The sequence below is a fragment of the Bombus flavifrons genome, chromosome 9 (assembly GCF_040668555.2).
Source record: "Bombus flavifrons isolate JBK064 chromosome 9, iyBomFlav1_principal, whole genome shotgun sequence".
In the NCBI taxonomy this organism is placed as follows: Eukaryota; Metazoa; Arthropoda; class Insecta; order Hymenoptera; family Apidae; genus Bombus; species Bombus flavifrons.
In genome coordinates this window covers 14,028,198-14,052,320 of record NC_138450.1, presented here as the reverse complement: position 1 = coordinate 14,052,320, position 24,123 = coordinate 14,028,198, and the positions used below count along the sequence as shown (strand labels likewise).

The 24,123-nt window shown below is 35.4% G+C and overlaps 1 protein-coding gene and 3 long non-coding RNA genes across 8 annotated transcripts; 1 reads left to right on the top strand and 3 right to left on the bottom strand.

Moving 5' to 3' along the window:
* The first annotated feature begins 664 nt into the window (after positions 1 to 664).
* On the top strand, positions 665 to 23,809 carry Mf (myofilin). Of its 3 annotated transcripts, none has more exons than XM_069120299.1 (8): positions 665 to 810; positions 9,868 to 10,004; positions 10,382 to 10,535; positions 10,991 to 11,079; positions 18,938 to 19,081; positions 19,746 to 20,000; positions 22,567 to 22,657; positions 23,689 to 23,809. In XM_069120299.1, the coding sequence occupies exons 2-7, from the start codon at positions 9,905 to 9,907 to the stop codon at positions 22,647 to 22,649; spliced, it is 825 nt and encodes a 274-aa protein (XP_068976400.1). In that variant the 5' UTR covers positions 665 to 810; positions 9,868 to 9,904; the 3' UTR covers positions 22,650 to 22,657; positions 23,689 to 23,809. The 3 variants fall into 3 exon arrangements, with proteins under 3 accessions (XP_068976400.1, XP_068976402.1, XP_068976401.1); XM_069120300.1 differs by lacking the exon at positions 665 to 810 and adding an exon at positions 839 to 1,081; XM_069120301.1 differs by lacking the exon at positions 22,567 to 22,657.
* Positions 5,813 to 7,671, bottom strand: LOC138183292 (uncharacterized). Its single transcript, XR_011174028.1, has 4 exons — positions 7,466 to 7,671; positions 6,948 to 7,010; positions 6,640 to 6,737; positions 5,813 to 6,555 (listed from the first exon to the last, which is right to left on the bottom strand). It is a non-coding gene; the product is annotated as an uncharacterized LOC138183292 (long non-coding RNA).
* Positions 11,842 to 14,927, bottom strand: LOC138183420 (uncharacterized). 3 transcript variants are annotated; one of them, XR_011174059.1, is made up of 3 exons: positions 12,518 to 14,927; positions 12,214 to 12,441; positions 11,842 to 12,125 (listed from the first exon to the last, which is right to left on the bottom strand). It is a non-coding gene; the product is annotated as an uncharacterized LOC138183420 (long non-coding RNA). The 3 variants fall into 3 exon arrangements; XR_011174060.1 differs by having other exon boundaries at positions 12,214 to 12,630; positions 13,259 to 14,927; XR_011174058.1 differs by having other exon boundaries at positions 12,214 to 14,927.
* Positions 17,083 to 19,711, bottom strand: LOC138183421 (uncharacterized). Its single transcript, XR_011174061.1, has 3 exons — positions 19,465 to 19,711; positions 17,839 to 17,994; positions 17,083 to 17,688 (listed from the first exon to the last, which is right to left on the bottom strand). It is a non-coding gene; the product is annotated as an uncharacterized LOC138183421 (long non-coding RNA).
* Positions 23,810 to 24,123: the final 314 nt, after the last annotated feature.

The window sequence follows — 24,123 nt, the reverse complement described above, 5'->3', positions numbered from 1 at the left end:
TGATTGATACGTGTCAAGTGCAATAGCGCCAACGATGTATTAATAACAACCTCTGCATCCACGTGCGTTTCCTTACTCTCTAGCTCTATAGTTAACACGTATTAATCTCTAAACATTTTATATTCCGCATGTTGGAACCTGAAAGCATTACGCAGAACGATGACAGAAACAACGTATGTACTTGCTATACGAAAGCGTATTCTTCGAACTGCCTAACCAAACCAACCGTGTGCAAATTGCGTTTAAATGTTTCCTCATAAATTCTCGCCACTTGTTTACAACTATTAAAATCAATCAGTCGGCTAGTTCGTGTATTGGCACATCGCGAGCGAATATATAGCAGTCGAAGATAAAGTCGTTCGAATAAATGTCGTTATATTTCTTTAATAATAATCCTTAAAGAGAAGCCAAACACCATCGATCGATACGTATTAATTAATACATCTTTGATACATATCAAAAGCTAAAAGCATTCAGATATTCGTACATTGGAAAGAAAGAAAAAGAGAAACGTGTGGGCGAACGACGACCGTGAGGAGGCGATCCGCGGTAGAAACAAGCGAAGGAAAGGCTTAGTAGACGGACGAAGAGGACGAAGAGGAAGTTTCGATACGGTCGCGGGTCGACCGATCGACCAATCGCGTAACGTTGGCGGGGGTTGAGCCATAAATGTCGCGTGGCGAGCCACGGAAACTCGCCGACAGGTCGGCGCCACCGTACCGACGCTCGGTATACTAGTCTACATTTTTGGCGGCAGCCGCCCAGTCTAAGGTCCAATCCCCGAACCGAACGGTCGTCCGAAATACTTAGGTAAAAAAGGGCTAATTTCCAATCGACCACCGCACACCGGTCGACGTAGTCGAGTTTATTCGCCAACTTTTTTTTTGTTCCACTTTCTTTTTCTTCCTTCTCTTCTACTTCGATTCTTCGTTCTCAGCTTGCCGGGAGAAAGAAAAGAAAACGAGAACAAGTTGACTTTGCTCGAGGATTTTAAACGATCGCGCGACCACTTATTTCATTGGTTCGAGAGAGAAAGAGACAAAGATCTGGACGTTAAGGGTGGGAAAGAGATAGATAAATCGTGAGTGCGACACTCTATCTGGCTGAACCGATCGAGGACGATACCAAGAGGAACGATTCGCTCGAAGAGGAAAGATCGAGGATTCTCGTCCGTGTGTGCGCGCCAGTGTAAAACAGGGCGAAAAATAGGAGAAAACGCCTGACTGGACGTGGGCCTGCCTGCGCTTGTCCTTCTGCGTATATTTAGTAGGAATTCGCTCTTCCATTAACCTAGACTGCGCTGTTCTAGTACACTTAAACGCGAGTCTGCAAATAATTTTAGATTGTATCACTGGTTTGTTTCATTCACACTGGTACGTGTGCTTTTTAAGACTAATCGATGTTACTAACCCACGAGAACGAGAGGAATTAATTACACTGTGGACAAATTGATGTACACAGTGGTAATTAATCTTATGAGGCAGAAACGATCGAACCATGGGACCATTTTATTTCGTCGATAAATTTCTAATTTCAATTTCTAGTAAGAGAACAAAGAAATTAACGAAATCACATTTTTACGAATGATCGTTGAAGTCTCATTGACAATAGAAAAAATTATCTATCTGTCTGTTTACGCCTGATGTTTTGTACAATGATAATACCATGCATGACGATGTTTGTACCAATCTATATGTAGTAATAATCGTATCTACAATATTATAACAATATATGTTTGCGCGTGATTCAGTAACAAAACAAAATATGTAAAATATATTTCATTGTCGATTTTTAAAAAACAAAAAAGGAATACTACGATATATAAGTAATACTATATCGCAAGTTCCGAAGAAAGAAAAACAGTGATATTACAACAAATGTTTCATTGTAAGATTGTATAAATCGGTTCGATAGATTTAGATAATATGAATGACTCAGTGCGTTCAACGATCGATCGATCGAACGAGTCGTAAAGATACAGTCGCGAACACCACCGTCCCGAATCAAAGTTCTAATTTCGTGGAAGCACGTTTGCAATAGTTGGCGCGACTCGCGTCTCGGTTTCTCTGCTATCGCATACCAATTCGAGGCAGACCGATCGTTTGCTGCCGCGTGCTTCTCAAAATGTAGTGGTAACGTACAAGGCACAGACATCGATGCTCGAGGTTTCTCGTACGCGTGTGCCAATCATACAACCGACGGAATTGTTTATAATAATTGGCAGCGATTTGTTTAGCAGTTATGTAACGCGCCGCGGCGTGCCTGTCGGGATAAAAATATCCGCGGGATGCCGCCAAGTCCGACGTGTCTGTTATAGCCGCTCCCTTTCTGCGGTTAAAACGCGAAACTCCTTTTTTTTTTAATATATATACGTTGCGGTAAAAGTGGAAAATTTAGCAAATTTGATCCTTGCAGGAACAAACAGATCATATAATCAGAATTCCATATAATATTCATAAAATATCATTCGTATTGTGCATTTGAATAACAGACGTTCATTATACTGATCGAAATTTCGTTCTATTAAATGAAGTTGAGATAAATAGGATTTTAGTACTTTACTATACGCAGTATTGATATTCATAAACTGACACTGTCGATTGTCTAATAAATTAAGGATGATTAGGTTTCTACAAAATGTGGGAGTGAGAGCTGGTCGTCAACCGATATTTTTCAACCTATTTGGTACTATAGTACAACTATTTAGCATAATTCTATTTCTACAAATTCTAGCACAGTGTCGAAGCACGCGAAACGCTTTTCTCTCAGCAAACGTATGCATCATCTCGGTTGATCCACTTTCCGAGTATCGTCTATTCCTCACAGACAGAAGTTAACGTGTTAATAAAAATCACCATGCACTCTGATAGTTTTTGAAACGTTTTCAACGATTGTTTTTAAAAAATAGTCGAATACTCGGAGTAGCTTAGGAACCTTTTGTTGGACTAAACCTCGTTCTCATAGAAGATTACGGCTAATGGAAATATTAGAGTTAGAAAGTGGGAAAGCAAGTTATTTAAACGAATAATGACGTAGAAAATGTGCAGGATTATAAGAATTTGTTCAGTGCTGACGTTAGAAAAAGAAGTTGCGAGTAGCGATACACTGTCATAAATTTTTGAGACGATGTAACGCGTATAAAATTATAAACGGCTAAAGTGACACGCTCCAGATTGCTCATTCTCTTAATATCATAGAATACGTCACAAGTGCCAAGAGGCGCCTCGCGCCGCTTGACGAGCTAAACTACGCGTCTGACCGAATTAAGGCGTCACTACTTTCGGCCACATCGGGCTAAATATAACGCCGCAAAAAGGCGACTTTCTAGCCGTGACAAAACTTCAATTCTGAATCAAAACAATTATAATTAACGTCCGTCATCTACGTTTCTCTGTCCTCCTTATACTTATTAAATTCGCGCGATTTAAATTGAATAAATTTTTAAACATGTTAGAAGGCTATAATAATCAACGTTACACCTTGTAAAGTTTATATGCTATACAAGTATTTTCTCCATAAGAGAATAACATACATTTTATATCGCAGAACATATAAATAAGTATCCGGGTCTGAATTTTCTAATTCCGAAAATTTGTTTTTCAATATGCCGATTATATAACAAGCACGAATTTCATTCTACAAGTTGAGGGTTAAATATACTGCGTTACTATCATATCATATCATATCGTTACTATCATTTCAAGGATGACTTGAAATGTTGTTTATTTTTTTTCTTTTTAATATTGGAGAGCGTGGTCTTGAAAGACGAGAATTAAACACGTTTATCTATTTGTTCGATTTGTTTCATAGATAGGACCAATATTTATAAGCAAACTCCAATATACTTCATGTTTATCATTTGCCTCGTACTTGTAATCATTTTACGTAAAATGGTTTATTTTAGTATCAGATTTCGTTTGTCTAACCAATTGTACTCTGAATCTACTTAGTACGTTCGTACGTATCTATACAGGTTTCTATATAGTACATCATATTCTCCACTATTTTTTTACAAATTTCACTGAGAATTCGTTATAAAAATTAAAAGTGCTAAACAAATACTCTATCAAAAAATATATATATATCAACGATACAAATTTCAAGCTAAATGAGATTTCTCAATTAATTGTTCGTCGAAAATCGACAAAGTTTGGTATCTCCATCGAGCTAACGTTATTGATTTCTAAAGAGCTTCTCCGAACCTCAACTCGAGCAGCGTTAGAGGAAACTTTTCATGTGTCCAGACGTTTGATATTTTCTGGGTTAAATGGTTTCTAGCGTTTCACCGCAACGTGTCGAGCTGGCTGTCTTCGGTTGATAGTTAAAGTTTCAACATTGAAGGCCGATGTGCGAAAGTTTCCTTTGCCTCTGTTACATTCTCGCCTACCCTTCATCGGATCACGCGAAACCGCCACATAGCTGAAAGAAGCACACTTAGAAAATTCGTTCTTTGGCAAGTTTTCAATGTGAACATAATTCTTGACGACGCCATTACGATCGCTAAATTCGCTTCCTGCTGGTATTCTCATCTAAAATTGTACAATATCGTTGAAAGATTTTCTCAACATTTTTCTCTAATTCTTGAATTACAATAATATCGGTGGAATACAATTTTTAACAATGAAGTTTAAATATCGCTTTAGCGATGAAAAATCTTATTTACAATTTCTTTAAAAATATTTTTCTGTTGTTTAATAACAGTGAAATCTAACTTCTGCGATGGAATTTTATTTTTCAAATTCAACTTGCATAAAGTACGCAGAAAGTACTTGTTTTCGTATTAGAATTCCGTCGTCTGACTAATGACTGTCTGAATCTCCTGACATAGGACATTGCACTAGTTGATACTACGAATTTATAGATGTTAATGTAAGTTCAACATAAATGCCTCGATACTTAAAATAGCTGACTGCTTGTTCGCTCTTTTACGACCGGTTCATTGTTCTATCTAAATGTTTCGATTGAAATTTACAACGAAATATACATGCAGCCTAAAATTAGCTACGACATTACAAACTCTGTATCTATCTATTCTGTAACAAAACTAATTCGAAGATAATACGAAACGCGAGACATTCTCATGAAACGTATTGAAAAGTGGCGACCTACCTAGAGAATTCGTAGATCACAGTTAAGCCTTGAACACTCTTAACCGTGATACATTCTGACGCGATCGTTCTGGCAGGGAACAATGAAACAAAGAAGTAACAGGTGTCGGGGCACCTAACGCTATCAGCTGTCATCGACGTTGATCCACGTGTTTGGCCGGTAGTCTGGCATACGTCTCTGATTATTCAATTCCTAAAGGCCGTCATTTAAACGTGTATTACGCGTCCACGATGACGCACGGAAGTGGAACGTGCTGGGTGAGGACCTAACGCGGTTGTAAGCCAGCAAACGAAAAGTCACACCGTGGGCCGGCACGTATTTTCAGTTTTTGGACCTACGCCCCGAATGATTTGCTTGAACCCGTCTTGCTTATTTTTAACAGTCATCTAGATTACAAGCGTGTTCGTTAGATAGAAGTGTTTGGGCAAAAGTTATGTTGAAGAATAAAAAGATAAATTCGATTCGTTGGTTAGTTAATATTTATAACCGGAATTTAACAAAAGTTTGAGTTATTAGTTAATTAGAGGCAACTAGCTTTACGAACAGAATGATAAAAGCTTAACTATGAAAATTATTTGGAAGGATTTAGCGCGAAAAATGAGAAACATTGGAACCTTTGGGAAATTCCAAACAAGTTCTCAGAAAACTTGCTCGTTCCTAAACTATCGTTATTATTAGAACGCTGTATCTTTTATTTACCATACTTGCTAACATTCCAAACATTACGAACCATATAATACTCCTTTCATCTTGGACATAACTAAAAAATTTGCCATCACTGAATTACCCTGTAGAATCGTTCTTTTAAATCTCCGTTTCTTGCATATATAAACATTCTCCAACTATCAGACATCTTCTCAAACAGGAAATTAATTCGAGCGAATTCTGAATACAAGGTATTTCATCTTCAACTCACTTAGAATAATAATTTTCCTTGATATCCACCTTGCAGGTATATAAACTATCAAATTATCGAAACACTCTTAAGCAATAAACTTTTAAATGAGTCGAGATGATCTTGAACGATTTGAACAAATAAATTCTCTAATTAGCCGCGCATGGAATCCTATGGACCGAAGGGTGGGCACGTGTTGTTTTATGGGTCATTATCGTCGTCGCGGGCATAAAGGAGCCCATTCCGATGGGGAAGGGGGTGGGGGGTTCGCGAAAATCGGTCAAAGTCAGCCAGAGACTCGTCGACTATGCTGCCTTCGCACAGCTTGGATGTCCACCTGTTTCCAACTAAAAACGGACCGGGGCCCGGGCAGCCTAAATATAGCGACCGCGAATCCGGGACTCTTACGTCACGACGCGACGCGACGCATCATTCTGCGTCCACGACCACCGAGCTTTTTCTTATTTTCCCTTTTCTATTCGCCATGAACGCGTTCATAGATGATAGAAACTATAGTACGATAAGAAGTATCGATTTGATACTAGATTGTTCTGTAACATAATGATTAGATTGTAGGTGTTTATGCATGTATAGGAGATTTAAATATATTATGCAAAAAATACCATAGAAAATACCTTAAGTACTTATTGCAACATTTAGAGAACGAAATAAATTTCTATCTAGGTTCATGACCTGCATTTCTTTAATTGCAGTCGAGTGATAAACGTCGTTACTGTTCAATAAAATCGAGTTTCGGTTATTTGAAAATCATAATTCATTTTTGTATACTTTTATCAGAAAGCTATCATTATTCACAATCTATTATTTTATTTACTGGTGAAAGCAAAAGATTAAAGTACAAAATATTAGCTTTAACGCATGCAGTACCTTTAAATTTGTGGTATGTAATAATAATCTACCAAAAAACAGAAATTGCACATACTTTTTCCTGATTGCATTCTGTAAACTGCAACACTGGCTCCATTGATGCAACCTGCAGAGACACCTGTTAGTACGATATAATATTATTCGTTGCTCTATTTTATCTTACGAAAAAGAATTATATATACGTACATGCATACATACTAAGATACTTTCCGAATTACATCATAGATGAATTTCTCATCATAAAACATTTTGAATGACTATTAATTATGTATATACACATATATGTTTGTGCAAATACGACAAAGCAAGGTATCGACTTTCGTTCGAAAGAAAAATGTCTCTACTTTCCATATACATTAATTCATATTAATTTTCTTATTCTCGTAATAATATTAAAGTTATTACCATTTAGAAAGCTTTATATTGAAACATACACAAATATTTAACAGTATAATATACATCATTGATATAAATTTCTACTCAAATATAACGAAATTGCAGACTATGAAATTTTCATTACGATTTTATTATATTTATATCTCTTGAGCAACAGGTATATTAAAAAACAATTACCTTTGATAGATATTACTGATTTTGCGTATGATTTGTGCCATTTGACCGTTAAAAACTTAATTAACACACTACGAAAAATTGCACTTTACTTTTGTGGCCGAAGAGTCAAGCAACGTTTCAAACTCAGCCTTGCAAACTTCTGTGAAACTAATTTTCCTACGCATAAATTTCAAAATTTTCAAATAAATTATTTTTCGATACTAAAATGCATTATATAATTCTTTTCTTCGGTAGAAAGAAGAATTATATTATAAATTTTCAATTTTTTGTATTAATTTATTTCATTAAGTACAGAGTCGTACTTTAAGGTTGGTAACAATTATATTGTAAGATAAGTGGCGCTAACTTCTTCAAATTATGAAAAGAATCCCAGCAATAAAACATTTGTTTCTAAAACAACTTATAGTACTCAAATAACACAGTAGCTAATTTATCTGTGAATTTTCACGTCTTTACACAATTATATAGATTTCTTGTATCTAACTCCATATCCCAAAATTTGTCAAATACAAATTTATTCCCTAATAAATACAGAGAGCAAAAAAAGTACTTGCATATTATTCTATTTAGTAATTATTATAGCATTTATCTTTTTTATACCAATTAAATAGATCCAACTATCGAAAATTACTAAAGTATGGCAATAAGTTTTGTATCATTTAGTAATACTTTGATACGACGACAAAAATTTGGTACTCTGAAAATAAAACGTAAAACTACTAAAATAAAAATATGTGCAAATACATTTTGTAGCCACTATAGATATAAATAATTCCCCAAATACCTGATCGTAATTCTTAATGGAAACGGTTCGACAAAGTGCAGAAGCATTCATTGAGTTTCGACGTTCCATTCGATTACTACGCAGAAGTACGTTCGGTGATTAACCAAACTATGTAATTACGAGGAAATTAACTCGGTCGCCAGAATCAGGCATTAATGGACGACCGTTGATTTAGATCACGTATTCCAAATTTATTTCCGATGACCTTCGATCGCTCTTGCCGAGAATGAAATAGGAATACATGCGAAAGCGTTCGGATGATCCAGGCCGAGTATGAAGTGCGCGCGTTTCTAAATTTAGCGGCACCATTGCGTCAACAAAAAGAAAAGCCGATGCTCCTGTTTGTGTCGCAGTCCTCGATTGGCTGATCCGAGGAATGCCGCAACCAATCGTAATACACGTAATACCATTCGCTATTCGAAAACGGGACGAGTACGGGCTTTTCAAATACGAGCACCAAATTCGAGCTTTCGTATTTTATTCAATGAAACATTTCATTGATGTTTAACGTTTCTATCTAGATATATATATCTATATATCTACTATAATATTATATATAGGTATTATATTTAAAAATATATATTGCTGGGCATTGGTAGATGTATTATATAGAGTAAAATTAAGAAAAAATAAGTATATAAATTTTAAATTTTATTAAATATAAAACGTAATACGCTAATGTGATTTTAATCTTGGCACTAGATGGTATTATGTGTTAATACTGAGTAGCATGGTACAAAGTGTTAATGAAATCTATTTTTTACTGCCAGTTTTAAATAGTAGTTGTAAATATATATAATTATAAAATCTGGTTTAACAAGAATGATGAAGAAATCGACCGCGAAAAATTGTGTCCGCTATACTTAGAAAGCGACAGGATGCCAACAAACACCTTTGCAAATTATCGTCCATAAGTTTCTTATTTTTAGCGCGTTTACTGTCTGCTAGCATTACAAGCCCTAAATTTGTGGCATTATTATCCTCGTACTTGTTAGATACTATCCCAGATACCAAACAGGGAAATTTTAATGTAAATATAATCTTAGCGAAAAGATATATTTTACGGCGCTATTTTTTTTTATGTATTTCAAATTTAGAAATTCCTTGTTGTTTACGAGATCGATTATACACATACCGTTATATTTACAAATTTCCGTGAAAACTGTATTTCTAAGAAATTGTAGTCTTCTACTTAAGTTTATCGCTCTTCGATATTTCTAGCGATCTTATTGGGAAATATTATATATTCTAAACATTTGAAATTTGGCACGCTGAAGTATTTTAAATTTGAAATATCGAAGACATCGTATTTTATAATTAACATGCACTTACGCAATGTTTTCCTCTCACCTTAGACATTTATCGTAACCATTTTTATCCCGCAAATGATTAATTGACAAAAGAATACGTAGTGTTACATCAATTAACGATTAATCTCTTTCAGAAATTGCATTATCGCTAACATACAAGATTTATACCAACGAAGAGCAATTCCTATATCGAATCTGAATCAAAATCGTCGATCTTTCCTCCCTGACGCGAACAAATTAGATCATCGGATATCTTCACGCGTTGGATTATAAAAACGCTAAAAGTAATTTACGTTCGTTTATTTTAGCGAACGAGTGTGGTTAGCAGTTCAGTAGAGCGGCAAAATGGACGCGCGCTTTAGAAGCAATCTCGACATGATCGGGCGCAACGAGCCCATCACAAGGAAGGCCAAATTCTGGCAGAGTTACGTTCGAGCCTTAAAAGGTACCCCTTCATGCATTACCTGGAATTAAGAAATTTAACGTGAACAGACTTTAACTTGAAAGTTTATTCGCTTTCTATTTAAACTCGATCGTTGCTGGGAAAAGTTAGTTTCTCCTCTATCAACTTTATGTATATTCAATTTTTATAATATGGAATTCCTTTTGAACGAAATCTTAGTTCCTTTAATTTCTTTCGTGCTTCTCATTCCCTTCTCACTTTTTTTTTCAAACGAAATCACGTAACTTCCAAATTTTGTAATAACTGAGAGATTTTTTAAGGATGTATACTTGTCGCAATTTGTCTTGTACAATACTTTTGGTATCGGTGTTTACAGGGGGCTAAGAACGAACAGCCTATAAAACTATTACTGTTTACAGGTACCGACGATATGAGAGCCCCTGAACACACGCACAGACCTCGCAGCATTTTCCGCTCAGATTATCCTGAGCTATCCACCTCGTGGCCATTTGGAAAGTCTATCTTTGAAACTCCCATCCATGCGGCTGATCGCATCAACGTTCCTGGATACAGGTAAGATTTCTTGGAGTACCTTTGAAACTCGTTAACTAACAATATTTCAATCGATGCTTAAGAATAGATACTTCGTTGAAACTTTGATAACATAAATAATTTAATTAGGTAGGCAAGCCACTCGTGCGATAAAAGATAAAAGAAAGATCATCTTAACGTGTTTTCATAATAAGACTACTATACAATACATCGTCAAATGTAATGACGAACATTTTTATAGAATGACCTTATGGAATGTTGCAAAATCTCAGAGTCGATGTAAAAGATGTTTGCGCGTTTCTATTACTTATACACTTGAGCAACGACAAAATGATCGACTATGTTCTTACAATCTGGCAATAGCTTTACAACGATTAATTTATTCGAATAATTATCTTGAATAATATTATTTATCATCTTAAATAATAAGACGAAGCAAACTTTTTTTTTATTAAAGTAAACGTTATTCCCTGAAGGTACCTGCCCGTCCACCGTGAGATCTACGGTTACACACCGAGGCAGATCTACCCGCATCAATACAAACCTGTAGAACGCTTCATCCCCGGTACGTACTAAAGAACTCTGAGCAAAAGTCCAAACCAAAGAGAGTGAACGACGTCGTAAAACCAAATCAAAAAAGTAATTATAAAAACCACAGAAAAGATCAGACAGAAAGAATCGAGAAAGAAAAAGAAGCGCGAAACGAAACGAAAAGAAAAGTTTGGAGAGTTTAAACGTTGTTGTAAACACGCGTCTCGAACGTTCACGAACGAGAGAGAAAATATAATTATAAAAATTCTAGTGCCAAAAAGTAAAAAAAAGAAAAAAACGGAAACGACAAAAAAATACGAATGAAAGCAAAAAAGACCTGAGTGAGAACGAAAAAGAGAATGAACGAAGAAACGCATGAGAATGTGGAACGAAAGCATTATCGTCGTTGAATCCAATTAATTAATTAATTATAACCGCTCGTTCTCGGAGTTTTCTTCCTTTAGTTGATAATTCTTGTCAAAGTTCTTGTCAGTAATTTGTAACCAGGTGCTTTTGGCTTCTGCCTGTTGGATAGACGAATAAGTTAAGATAAAAGTTAAAACTTTGAAAGTCGAAAATAAATAAACGAACGAAAAAGAAGGCTGTAAAGACACATTAACTTTGTCGGAGGTGTAAATATTTGGCGGTCCGCGAATATTTCCCTCCAAGGCCTTTCTCAGAAGCCAGAAACGCCATCCTGGAGGATCCGTCTCGTATCCTTATGAAAAGAGCCCTCCACCTTTGCTTGCACTCCATCGTGACTAAAAAAAGAAACGAAGTGAAAATGAGTAAAAAGCGAAGCAAGGAAACTGAAAATATACATACATGGGATGCTCCCAATCCTTCGAAAAAAGAAAAAAAAATACCTTTGTATTGTTATGTGTCATCCCCATCCGACGTGTGAAATGCGTATGCACTTTTGGACACGTACGTGTTTTGAATTTTTTCGAATCGTATTTAATTCACCTCGAGTTCATATTTTATCTACAATCCGTGTCTGGATACCTTTTCTCTTCACGTACACAGAACCATGCCATAATATGTGTAATATTAATTTACTCTACTCCGTACACTTTGTATCTAAGTTATTATACTTATAATGTCGCTATACGAAAACATGCATCTATACATACGTATAAAAAAATATATATAATTATGTTGAATATGCCTCAAGACTTGTTTGCCTCGCGATTATACGACTCATTTTTCTTTTTCTTTTACGCCTTTTGAAATAGAACGCGTAATGATTTTTCTGTTTTTAATAAAAGGAAAGTAAAAGAATAGTTCGACTATGTGTGACTGAGGAGCAGCTTGACATCCACTGATGACCGACGCTCCCATTGGTGTTCGCTGATGTTCGATTAATTACAATAATTATCTTTGCATCAGAGATGGGCTAGAAATGATTTTGGTAACCAATTAATGATTAACTCGGTCGTGCTGATAGACATGTTTGTTAGAGACTTATATACTATTCGAGCGTAGATAGCATCTGATCGAAGATCGTGGTATCGATATAACAGATATAATTTTCGCATCGCACGTTTAATCGCCAACGTAACCGCGTTGTTGCATCTCTTCGTGACTAAATAAATAATAATACGATACATACGTTTGCAATTGAATAATCAGTGAATAATCAGTTTTAATAAAGAGATAGCAGTACATCTATCCAACGAATTGGTGTGCTATAGTCTGGCAAAAATTAATTGGCCACTCAAGGCTGCTTCACAGCACCAGAAATAGCACATGTCGGCACTAACGCGTGTTTCTCTCGCATAATTACGCAGCTATACTATAACAGAATAGCTATACTATATAACTACTATATCAGAACGAAATAAAAATTCCGAAATATACAGATATGTAATAACGTGACATAGCTCAAACGATAATTGCTTTCAATAACAGAAACTAGATACATAATGAGGTTTTATTATTGAATGGCCTTGAGCGATTAATTAATTTTCGTCAGACTGCAGATAGTCTACGTATACAATTCTCAGTAACGATAGCGATAAGAAACTAAACTGTAAATAGTCAGCAAACATAATGCCCATCTCTATTTTGGAAAAAACTACAAATTTAAACAAAAGCGTGGAAACATTAAAACAAACTAAACGTAGAAAGTGTCGACGTATACTAAGCGATAGCAAGCTCGACCGAAGCAGCACAAAACCGTGAATTAACAATTAGATTAATATAATTAATACCATTAATACGATTGTCCGTTAAAAATCGGTGGATGTCTCTCGTGTTGTTCGATGTCGTCAACAATGGAAGTGTCGATGGATGGAAATGGCGACGATCAACGACCGAACGACTGACAGAAACGTGGCCAGGCATCATGGATCATCGTTCATCGATCATCGATCACACGGCTCACTGATCTCTTACGCTCATACGTTTTATTCTCCATGCCTCTTGCGTCGTCCGAGAAAACGAAACCACCATCATCATCATCATCCTCCACGTTGCTCGTTGTTGTCCAGATAAACGAGAAAATATCTGCGAGCTAAGCAACCGCCCGTTAAATGGGAACAAACGAATCGCATGCAGCTCTGATCCTAATTTCTTTTCAGGCACTAGACCCAACAAGTGGCTTTTACTCAATCGCATCGTCGATTTGAGCGACCTTAGGCGACAGCAAATTGCACGACACTGGCAGACTAGAGAAATTAAACAACGAAACACGCTTACTACAAAAGTGCGACTTCGTCATTGCATACGAAGAAAGGATACTGACATCTTGCGCGATACTAACCTACTCACTCTCTAAACTATACCCGATACGCTGCCAATAACTGTGATTAGCGATTAGTATCTTGAGCTTGGTAACGTTACAGTGAAGTGCGATATTGATAAACAGTACAAGTTTGTTTATTATCGTTCTATTTTTGATTATTATCGATGATCTTCACCTTAGGAGAAATAGACGCGATAGAAAAATATTTGACTTTTAATATCGAGTGTATCGAGCGTTCGTACAACTGCAACTGCCACAGATCAAGATATTAATTGTTGAGACATTAAGAAGTAACCCTTAACATTTGCTTAACGGTACACAAATAATATCGTCCTTATCCTAGAATTTACATTAGTATCTCCAAGTGATTAAACTGGTGATTTCTTCGTTCCGAGTGGTACACTATCAACCAAAAGTACTTACCTGCGTATTCTTTACACTTTACCATTCGATTGCATCATAAAAAAAATCCCTATATAAAATTACTTCTACGCGTGACCCTTCATTTATTAGGATCAATAACCAATTAAGAACAAGTTGATTAAACGTACGAAATATTCTCATCAAATTCTTATTTTCCATAATTCTATAATTTTATTTTTCCCCGGTAGAGCTTCTAAAATCAATTTCGCACTTTTCGTTCATAGTGTACGGTGAGCACGAATCGTACACAAAAATCAGATCCAAGTATACAGTTGTGTATGGTAATTGGCTGGAACCATGCAAAGCGTACTTAACACACTAATAATACGCCTGCGTCACATTTTTATCCCATTTCCCTCATCGACACGAAAACGAAAGAAAGAAACGAAAGCAACGATTTCACACATGCGCACGTGCCTGGATTTTTCTCCATCGATGTGTTCAGACGATCGTCGAGAGAATGTCACGACTATCCACGGTTCTCGAAAGCATGGGAAAGGAAATATGTTCGAAGCCATCCTGAAACAGTGGCCAATGCGACGGATCGAGAATACGAGAATCGCTTTGTAATAAGCACGAGAAAGCTGCTACACACTGTATATGCATATGAAATTTCCAATAAACTCAAGTGACTCAACGAACGAACGTTTTTTTGGCTAATAATTTTTCAGCGATCGTTTTTTACTTCTCAAGATACGGCATATTTTTATTTTTTCGAGAAGCGCTACTCTGGAGAAAAATTTCATTTTCTCCATGTTATTGATTTTATGCTACTTCGAGACAATTTTTCTAATTATACGCGGGCGAATATTTTTTCAAATGCGATATTTTTCGTTGCGTTTCGCCAGGAGCGTTGCCCTCGCCAACGCCATTTTTGATTTTTCCTTTTTCGCTGTATAATCGAAGGAACTTTTTGTCTTTTCGCTTTCGTCCACGACGGCAAACGATATTTAGGACGTGTTAACTCTTGCAGCTGAGGTGGAGGTCGCAGTTTGATTACGCTAATCTGGATCGAAAAGAACGAGAGATGAATTAAAGAACAAAAATAAAAGAACGATTTGGATAGGTAATCGGAAGAAAAATATAGAAAGGAAGAGCGTATGACGGCGATTCGATCGTAATAATTGTGGTAAAAGGCTGAATTCATCAGAGAAAAAATAGTCGTGAGACTTATAAATAGAAGAAAAATGAAAAAAAGGAAGCAAAAGGAGTGAATAAAAGGAAATTCAATATGGCCGCCAAACTTGAAAAAGCTGGAAATTTTCTCTCGACGCTTGCGCGTTCTAATTTTTTTACCATTGATCTATTCGATCCAATATCGTCACTTATCTCCATTCGTTATTCAATTTCTTAATTTTTATATTCGTTATAATTATATTATCATAAACGAGGACAAAATGGAGAAAAGAATCGAATATAGGAGATAGAAGGACGATGTGGAGCAATTGACCCAAACACTCCAATTAATATATGCTTTACTACGCACGCGTATTCGAAGTATTCTTTTCCTCCGACTAACAAGCGATAATTAATTTCAGCTAGATCCAAAAATTTCTATCTTTTTCAGGAGATGGCATGTACTTTTTTCTTCTCTCTCAATCCGATCCCTCCAACCTCAAACTTTTACCTGCTTATCAATTATAATACCGAGTTGGTGGAAAAGTAACGTTGATCTTTGATAACACTAAAAGGAACAATTTCAAATAGTCACTATTTTACAATAAATAACGTAACAGATTCTAAATATTACGATAAATCCCATTGCATTGTTTAATCTTTACTAAAAAATACGTAGATGGAAAAGATATAAATAAGTTAAAGAATCGTTTAACGATGGATTTATATCGAAAACAACTGAAAGAATGCAGCAGAAATTAAGACAGAATAAAATTATGAAAACAATGAAATTGTGTACCAATCGCTTTGCTCTTCGTTACTTCTCCACCAACCAAATATAATTATAATTCTTTCCTTCGACAGTGACGCATTGATTAACCGGATTAAAGTAATTTTCGAACCAGTAGAATCATAGCAGTAGATAGATAGCGATATAGATTCTGTAGAAAAACTCTGTAGAAAAACCCTGTAGAAAAGACCTGTGTTTCGTGCAGTCTTGATGATGGCCACGAGTTCGTAACGATTAACAGGAATAACTTGTACTTCGCGGCCAATTTCTAAGTGTATTGCGATTCATTGAGCGACCGATGAGCAGTGTAAAAAATGAGATAAGAAAATTTTTAGAAAATATCTGATCGCTCTTTTTTCCTCTCCGCTTTTGGAGAGTACGATGCGATTTTTTGAGGCGGTATTTTTCACCCCCACCAGGTTAGTATACTTTTTTACACGTTACGTGGCGTCGTGTTACATTTCATTTCTTTTTTTTTTTTCTTTTTTTGTGAGAGCGGCTCGAATGTTTCGTTTTTCTCTTTTAGAAGGAAAGAATCGTGCTTCGATAAGCTTTTATCATATACATCTACGGCTTGCTACGGATAGGTGAAACACGCACGGCTTTGGAAGAACACCCAAAAACGGGGACAAAACCCTTGTGAACCTTAACTTGCATTTTTGCCCTCCTATTTATTCGTTTTTATCGGATTAGCAGCGAACGGAACACGATGCATTAATTAAGCTTGTTACTATCTTTTTAGCATAGGGTGTTTTAGGTAAAGTGTCAAATATACTATACGGTAATGAAAAGAGTTGAATGTAACTCATGTGTTACTTAATCTTTCCCGTATAATTTATTTTTTATTGTTTTTACTCTATTTTAACCATTTTACTGCAACATCTTAAAAGGAAGCTTAACAATAAACAAGTATTAGATAAACGACAGCGATATGTACATCTGGTACATGTAACACTTTTAGCTGCAAACAGCTAATTAAAGGAATTTAGTTAAATCGCTTGAATAATTATTATATCTATTCTTATATTCTTCCTAAAACACCACTGCGTCTTTTATTAAAGCCACGTACCAACAGTGCATGACACTGCGGCCTGGAAGATTAACAAAAACGCTGTTACTAACAAAAGAAACATCTTTCTTTAAAGAATATGTAGATGCTGAAAGCTAAAGTACTAAACCAGAGAAAATGAAACGCAAATAAATAATAGTTGGGCAGATTCAGGCCAGATTCGCGACGAAATCAAACCGATGGTACGCACGGTTTTTCACATTAGGTGTTATTTATCATACGTAGATTGTAGCACACGATAAACACATAAAACGATTCATCGGAGAAAGACAATTTGAGAAGATGAATCTCAAGCCTCTCAATAGTTTAGTGACATGTTGTTTATGTGGACTTGTTACGTTTCTTCATTCTTTTTTTTCTATAGAATATCATCGGTCCTTCTCGATGGAATATTAATCCTTCTCGAGTAAAAAAATGGATTCCATTCATTGTTTGATCAACGATTCGAACGAATTTAATCGTTATTTTAACTTTTTATTAAACTGTTTCGATACCTAGTCTATAAAAAAAAAAGCAATCAGTAATATGATAAAATAAAAATTGTTTTGTGCAATATTAAAAAAAAAAAAATCTTCCGATTTGCTAAATATTAAATGTTAAAAAATATTCTACACCGGTATAGAAAGTTCTTCTTCAAAAAAATTATTACCATCGATCACAGATGTATGAGATGTTTTAGAAAAATCCATCTTTTGGATATCTTCTTTTACAACGAGAAAATAAACTAAATATTTACTTCGTACGGATCGCCTTAATATTTTTAATTAGCTGTGTATCCTTTCTTTACTCGAAGGAATCTGCAAGCCTGTAACAAAAAGTTGAATTCGATTTACAATAAATCTGATTCGACCTTTTGCTCGTATTTTATATACATATTGAGTTCACGAGAGCATTTTTTACATCGTAACGTGACAAATCAAATGGAAAGAAAATTAATAACTCCTTAAACGTTGAAATAAAATATGAATAATTCTCCGTCAAACTTGATTTGTCGAAAGATTTTCAATAAAAAGAAAAGCGCTCTTGTCACCTCACTGTCGTTTATTTGATCATGCAACGTCGAGAAATTCGCGCCTCGTCATCGATTACCCACGGGACAAATCAATATCTCGTATAACGGTCGCGCGCGTTAAAAGTTCGGGTCACGTAACGCTGCGATTTGTTGAATTATCGATGTTGCATAACTCTATCGATTGCATTCCTGTATAGGTCGAACCCTACAAACTGGTTGAAATAAATAATAAAGACAGAAAAAGATTACATAAGCGAAAACCAAGAAAAAAAAAAAATAATACAAATTCGCAAGATATAAGAAAAGCAAAATATATTAAAGCATAGAGTACGTTCTAACTATGATGATAATTTCTAATCTGTAAAATCGCAACAATAAAAAAAAGCAAATTCTGTCAGAAGAATGAAACAAATCCTATATGATTATTTTTAAAAGTAAATTTTTCCGCTACGCTATATACATGCAAAAGCTAAATTTATAATGAAAAGATATCCACTGTCAATTTACAACTATAGATTCCGAATAATATACGAAGCCTAATAATAAACGGAAGACTTCTCGTGTATTTCGTGTACGCTTGTTCCCTTGTTGATGCCGGATAAAATTACCGATGTGCTTGTGATTAATTATTTTGACCGAGTATCAAAAGATTGAGGGTCGGGAGGGGAGAGACCGTCAGGAATGCACGAAACATTGTGCAAATTTTTGTTTCATTGCCATAAATATCACGATACAGCGAAACCGTTCGACCCTGAGAAAGCTTGGGCCGATCATCTGAACCGCTTGGCAGACATCGACAGGCTGTATCCGAGCAAATCGCCTTTGTTGGCTCGGCATATTAGCCCTCCTCTCAGTACGAAACGATTGTTCGATATCCACGGTGAGTACTTCTCGTTGCTCGTCTTTCACTTCCTCTTTTCTAAATGAGTTTCTTCTTTGAGCATCGCGTCTCAACTCAGAACTCAAGAAAATAATTGTATTTGACGTAATGAATTTACTGTCAGTGTGATTAATAGCGAAGAAGATTTTAAAGAAGATCGACGAGTCGTTGTTGTATCAAGTTGCTGTCTCTTTATGACATTTTATCGGGCACTTACGTGAACTCTGTTACTTTAAATACGAAAATTTGTAAGTGGTGTGGATTTTAATAGCGTCCTAATGTTGAAAAGATTTTAAGAAATTGCGCGACCATGATTTAGCGCAATAACTTCGGACATCAAAAGTACAAAGAGTTATTATTTTCCGCTAAAATCTAAAACACACTCTTTCATCTTTTATATTCCGATTGTCTCGTTTATTTCAAATTCTGAGTAATTGATTCTATCTAAACTGAAGTTCAAAACGCTATCTGACGTCTCAAACATACTGTTCAATTGCAATTTTTACTTTCTCATTGAAAACACTGACGTTTCTTCTTCTTCGCAATTTTCCACTCAAGTAACGCAAGCGTGATTCGTTAAAATTGCAAACTGCAAAATATACAATATTAAACATCAAAGAGAATCCAAGAGGAATCTGTGAACGAATATCATTTTTAATTCCAGGTAACTTGGTGACCGATTACGATTACTTACCATCCTTCCCCTCGTTGTTACGCAAGAAGCCTTTGTTCGATCTTCTTGAGCCATCACCAATGGCACCGATCAGTGCCTTCACCAGAGACCCATGGTGGTACCCAAGCTTTGCTCCCTATATTCCCAACTATGCTGCCAGAGTTACCCCGTTTTATCTGAGGGACAGTTACCTTAGTCCTGTCAAACGTAGCTATCTGTGGAGCCGACATCCAATCAGGCCTTTCGGTACGTAATCGCTTTATCTTTTTACTGGCGATGCTTTCATAAACAAACGATCGCTCCTTGTCTGAGAAAGTATTTGCAAAAACACCGTAGTACAGGTGTAGGTCTAGTAGAGCTTGATACACTTCTTGGTTATTAAAGTAGTTCGTTTGTTTCAAGTACTTACTTGAGAACTTCATCCTATGAGTGATAATAATTAGAGTGTGGGCTTGTTTATACAAATTTGTATTTTTATGAACATAATTGAAGGAATGAAAGTTACGTAGGGATTTGTTTTACTCTCTGAATACTGCAACGAGTACTTTGGATACTTTATTTGAATATTTCCTGTTTCCTTTATTTTTTTTTTTTTTTACGTTAAAGTATTCGTTCCCCTTCTTATTTTGCTATTTGTTTCGTTACGATTTGATTGGATTTATATCATTTCATACGTGGTAGATGCCTCACTCTGTCGAAAGAAATAAACGTTTAATAAGTAGGTAATAATTTCATGGAAATTATATTTTGAATACTTCTGTTTCGTACAAGTGACGAAATTTTCTCAGATAAAGAGCGAAAAACAGTTGAAAGCAATTTAGGATATCGCAATATATTTTAAGAATTTTTTTTAATTAAATCAGAGTCGCGTTAAGAAAAATATCATTATTTTCTTTTTTTTTCTCTCCAAAGACAGTTTGCATTTAAATCAATCGGAGCGAAATTTTCCTGAAGACGCTAATTAGTAGATATGATGCAATAAATTGCAGAATAAAAAGGAACTACTTAAATTAAACGGGTTTAAAAATTCAGCAGTATCCCTGTTTATTGCAAAATCGAGGAAAAGTAGCAAAATCTAAATAAACAAGGCTGTCCAAAAATTCCTAGACAGTTAGGATTTAGCTCGAAACCAAAATACACTAGGAAACAAAAGCGACAGAGCTTAAACAGGGAAACAAGATTCAAACCAAAGTCTACAAATTTTTGCACGTTACTGTACCTTTTCACGGTAAAGGAACACGCAATGTAGTTATCAATTATTTATGATATCGATGTGTTATCAACGTTGAATTATTTACAGAATCTTAAATCATTCCGAGTGAAAATTTCTTTCCGCGACATTCGATCGAGTGCTTAGTTACGTAACATTATAAAATGGTATTACATCTGGCATTATCTGACCGATTGTTTACCATTTGGCTCGAATACAGATACGGTTGCTTCAAAGGATAAACCGCAAAATTCATGGCGACACGTGCCAGACGCCAACTTCCGGATTCGAGCCAAGTACATACGTACATATTCCTTTCTCTTGGCAGACTCTAGTCAATTATTTAACGATTACATCTTCGCTTTGCACTCCATTAAAACACCATTATTCAACTCTGTCGCTGCTTTCGCAAATCGGACAGTCGATATCGCATAAAAGATTTATTACTAGAAACCTGTTGAATGTGGTTTAAAGAACAATAGATTGTATGAACACAATGGAATCCATGTTAGGTTAAAATGATCTGAATTAAGAATTGAGTATCACATACTTTAGTTGACTTTTTATAGTTTATTATGTTTTGTAATTTTTAGGAAAAAAGAGAGAAATATTATAAAAAAATTGTAATAACTTGAAACTTACTTATAGAAAAGCAAATTATATACGCGTTATTAATTTTCAAGACGCTCGAGTCAATAAACAGCCTGTTCTTTTTATAATAAAGGCAAGAGCGTTATGGTGAAACTAATACTTCCGGTACTCGCACGATTCAAATGTCAGGGTAATAATATCGCCATCAAAGAGGCGATATCTTCTTTGTTCATTCAATTCCCGTGCCCTACTTCTTCAACAGCATAACGATTCGATTATTACTGAAAAAGAAAAATTTTATTAAAAAAATTTAATACGAAAATATTTAATAAGCTTAGAACTAAGAAACTTTTATTCAATCTTAACTAATTTTTCAAAATTACTTTCTAATAATATGCAAATTTCTTTTTTGATACTTTCCAAATTGTTAATATCGATATTTAAATTAGCGAAAGGAGTATTTAAAGCAATCAAATTCAAATATTTATTCTCGTGTATCAATGAAATGAGAAACGTGTGTGAAGATAAGAATATTTAATTTAGCTTAAATCACTGGCAGAAACTGGAAATTGTTGGAAATGGTACTGCGCAATTGTTGCTGACTTTGCAGCATTGTTTTACCTCGCAAAGGTTTCACATTGATGCGAAGCCATTCACTTGCTAGATTTTCTCAACATTATATTGTCACGTGAACATAAGCCTCGATCGACCGCTATTTCTGTGGAAGATATGTATCTATTCGTATAAAAACTATCGATCCTAATTAATTAATCGCTTCAAACGTTCGTAAAGATAATGTAAACAAGATCAATAAGGAAGGTTGCATTCGAAAATTCAGTGAGAAATAATGTATAAAGATTCAAAAGCAATTGGGTAAAGTATTGGATAAAATTTAGTAACAAAAAAAAAGAAACGAAATAAAACAGAACGATAGTAAGAAAACAGCTAGAAGAAAAGACTTGTTAGTGAACGAAAGTGATATGCAACTCGAATATATCTGTTGTATTTCAGGAGACTTATACTACTATTATTCGAAGCCAGTTCCACGATTTCACTTTACCAGCCCGTGGTATAATAAACGTACCACACATTAAGAAACAAAGTGAGCGATGAGATTAAAATGTGGCCAAGTGTTTTGCATCCTGTTACCCTTACACGTTAATTCTGTGAACAAATAATAATCAGATGGAACGAATCACGTCATGCTGCTGTACATATTTCTGGCTACGATGAGATTTATTTATCAATTAACACGCAGCTAAACGTAACAAACGTAACACGAACGAAAACGAAACAAGTCTTAAACGAAGTTTAGAATCATTATTATAGCTCGTGTTACCTGGGCTGTTCGAGCGAATGAGACTGAAATACATATATCGAACCTAACCGTGTCATCATAAGATCATATAAAATCACTTACCATGTTTACAGTACGAAACAATTCATGCAATTAAAAAAAAAAGTTATAGAAAACGAAGAATTGTTGCCAAACAGTGTCACACATCTTGTTTGTAATTTTGTACGTGACTTATGTGCCTGGATTTACAACGTCCCCTCTAATAGGTTATTTTTATTTGAAATACGCTCCTCTATGTACATTTCACTCGACTAATATGCATATCAATATACAATTGTATACATATCGACAGAATATCGAAGCATGTCCTGCAAACAGAAACTCCCGGAGTAAGGTAATAACAATAAACGGATCTTTGTTCACGATTATTCAACAGCTACTCGTTTCCACAGACTTGTCGATAGTTTGTGTTTGCAGAGAATTTCAGATTTTTTAACACATCAGCTTTAGATGTCCCGCGAGATATCGACGGACACCGGAAACACGATCCGTGTCGAAAACATTTTTCTTACCGTGTAAAGATATTCCTTTCCCTCCCCTGTTAAAAGATACTCTAATTTTTACTATGTACGTGTATGTGTATATATACCTACTCTGTTATCCTAGCGTTACGCTTTGAGAGTTCTAGCTAAAACACCGTATTACATGTTTTCACGGATTTGAAAAGATTCGATGCTGGATAACGTATATTTAAGCGATTAGAACTCTCGAAGCAACGTTCACCTTGTTCTAGATATGGATATTTGTGCCTGATCCATCGATCGATCTTTTTGCAGCTCACGTCTACTGATGACTGTGCCGCCCCGCATGGAACGCGTGATACGAAAATAAACGATGGAAAAAGCCAAATAAAGTCTCGAAAAAAGTTAACAAAAAAAAAAAACAAAAAAAAAGAAAGATGTGAAAGAGTATTTACATCGTATCCTATAAGCAACCATTCGATACCTATTTGCCTGATTATTCTTTTTCTCACAGTACGTATCATCGTCCACGGAGTTCTATTTATTAACGTTTCTCATCACCATGGTTTATTGTACTATTCGTTCGTGCTGTCTACGAATAAAATAAACACTGCCTAAATTTTACTACAAATCTCCTTTCTCTACGAAATTATGATCTTATATGCGTGATCTTATCGCTCTCTCCATCTCTATCTCCCTCTTTGTTGCATTGTCATCTGTATTTATACAAAGGAGTTTAATCTGAAAGCG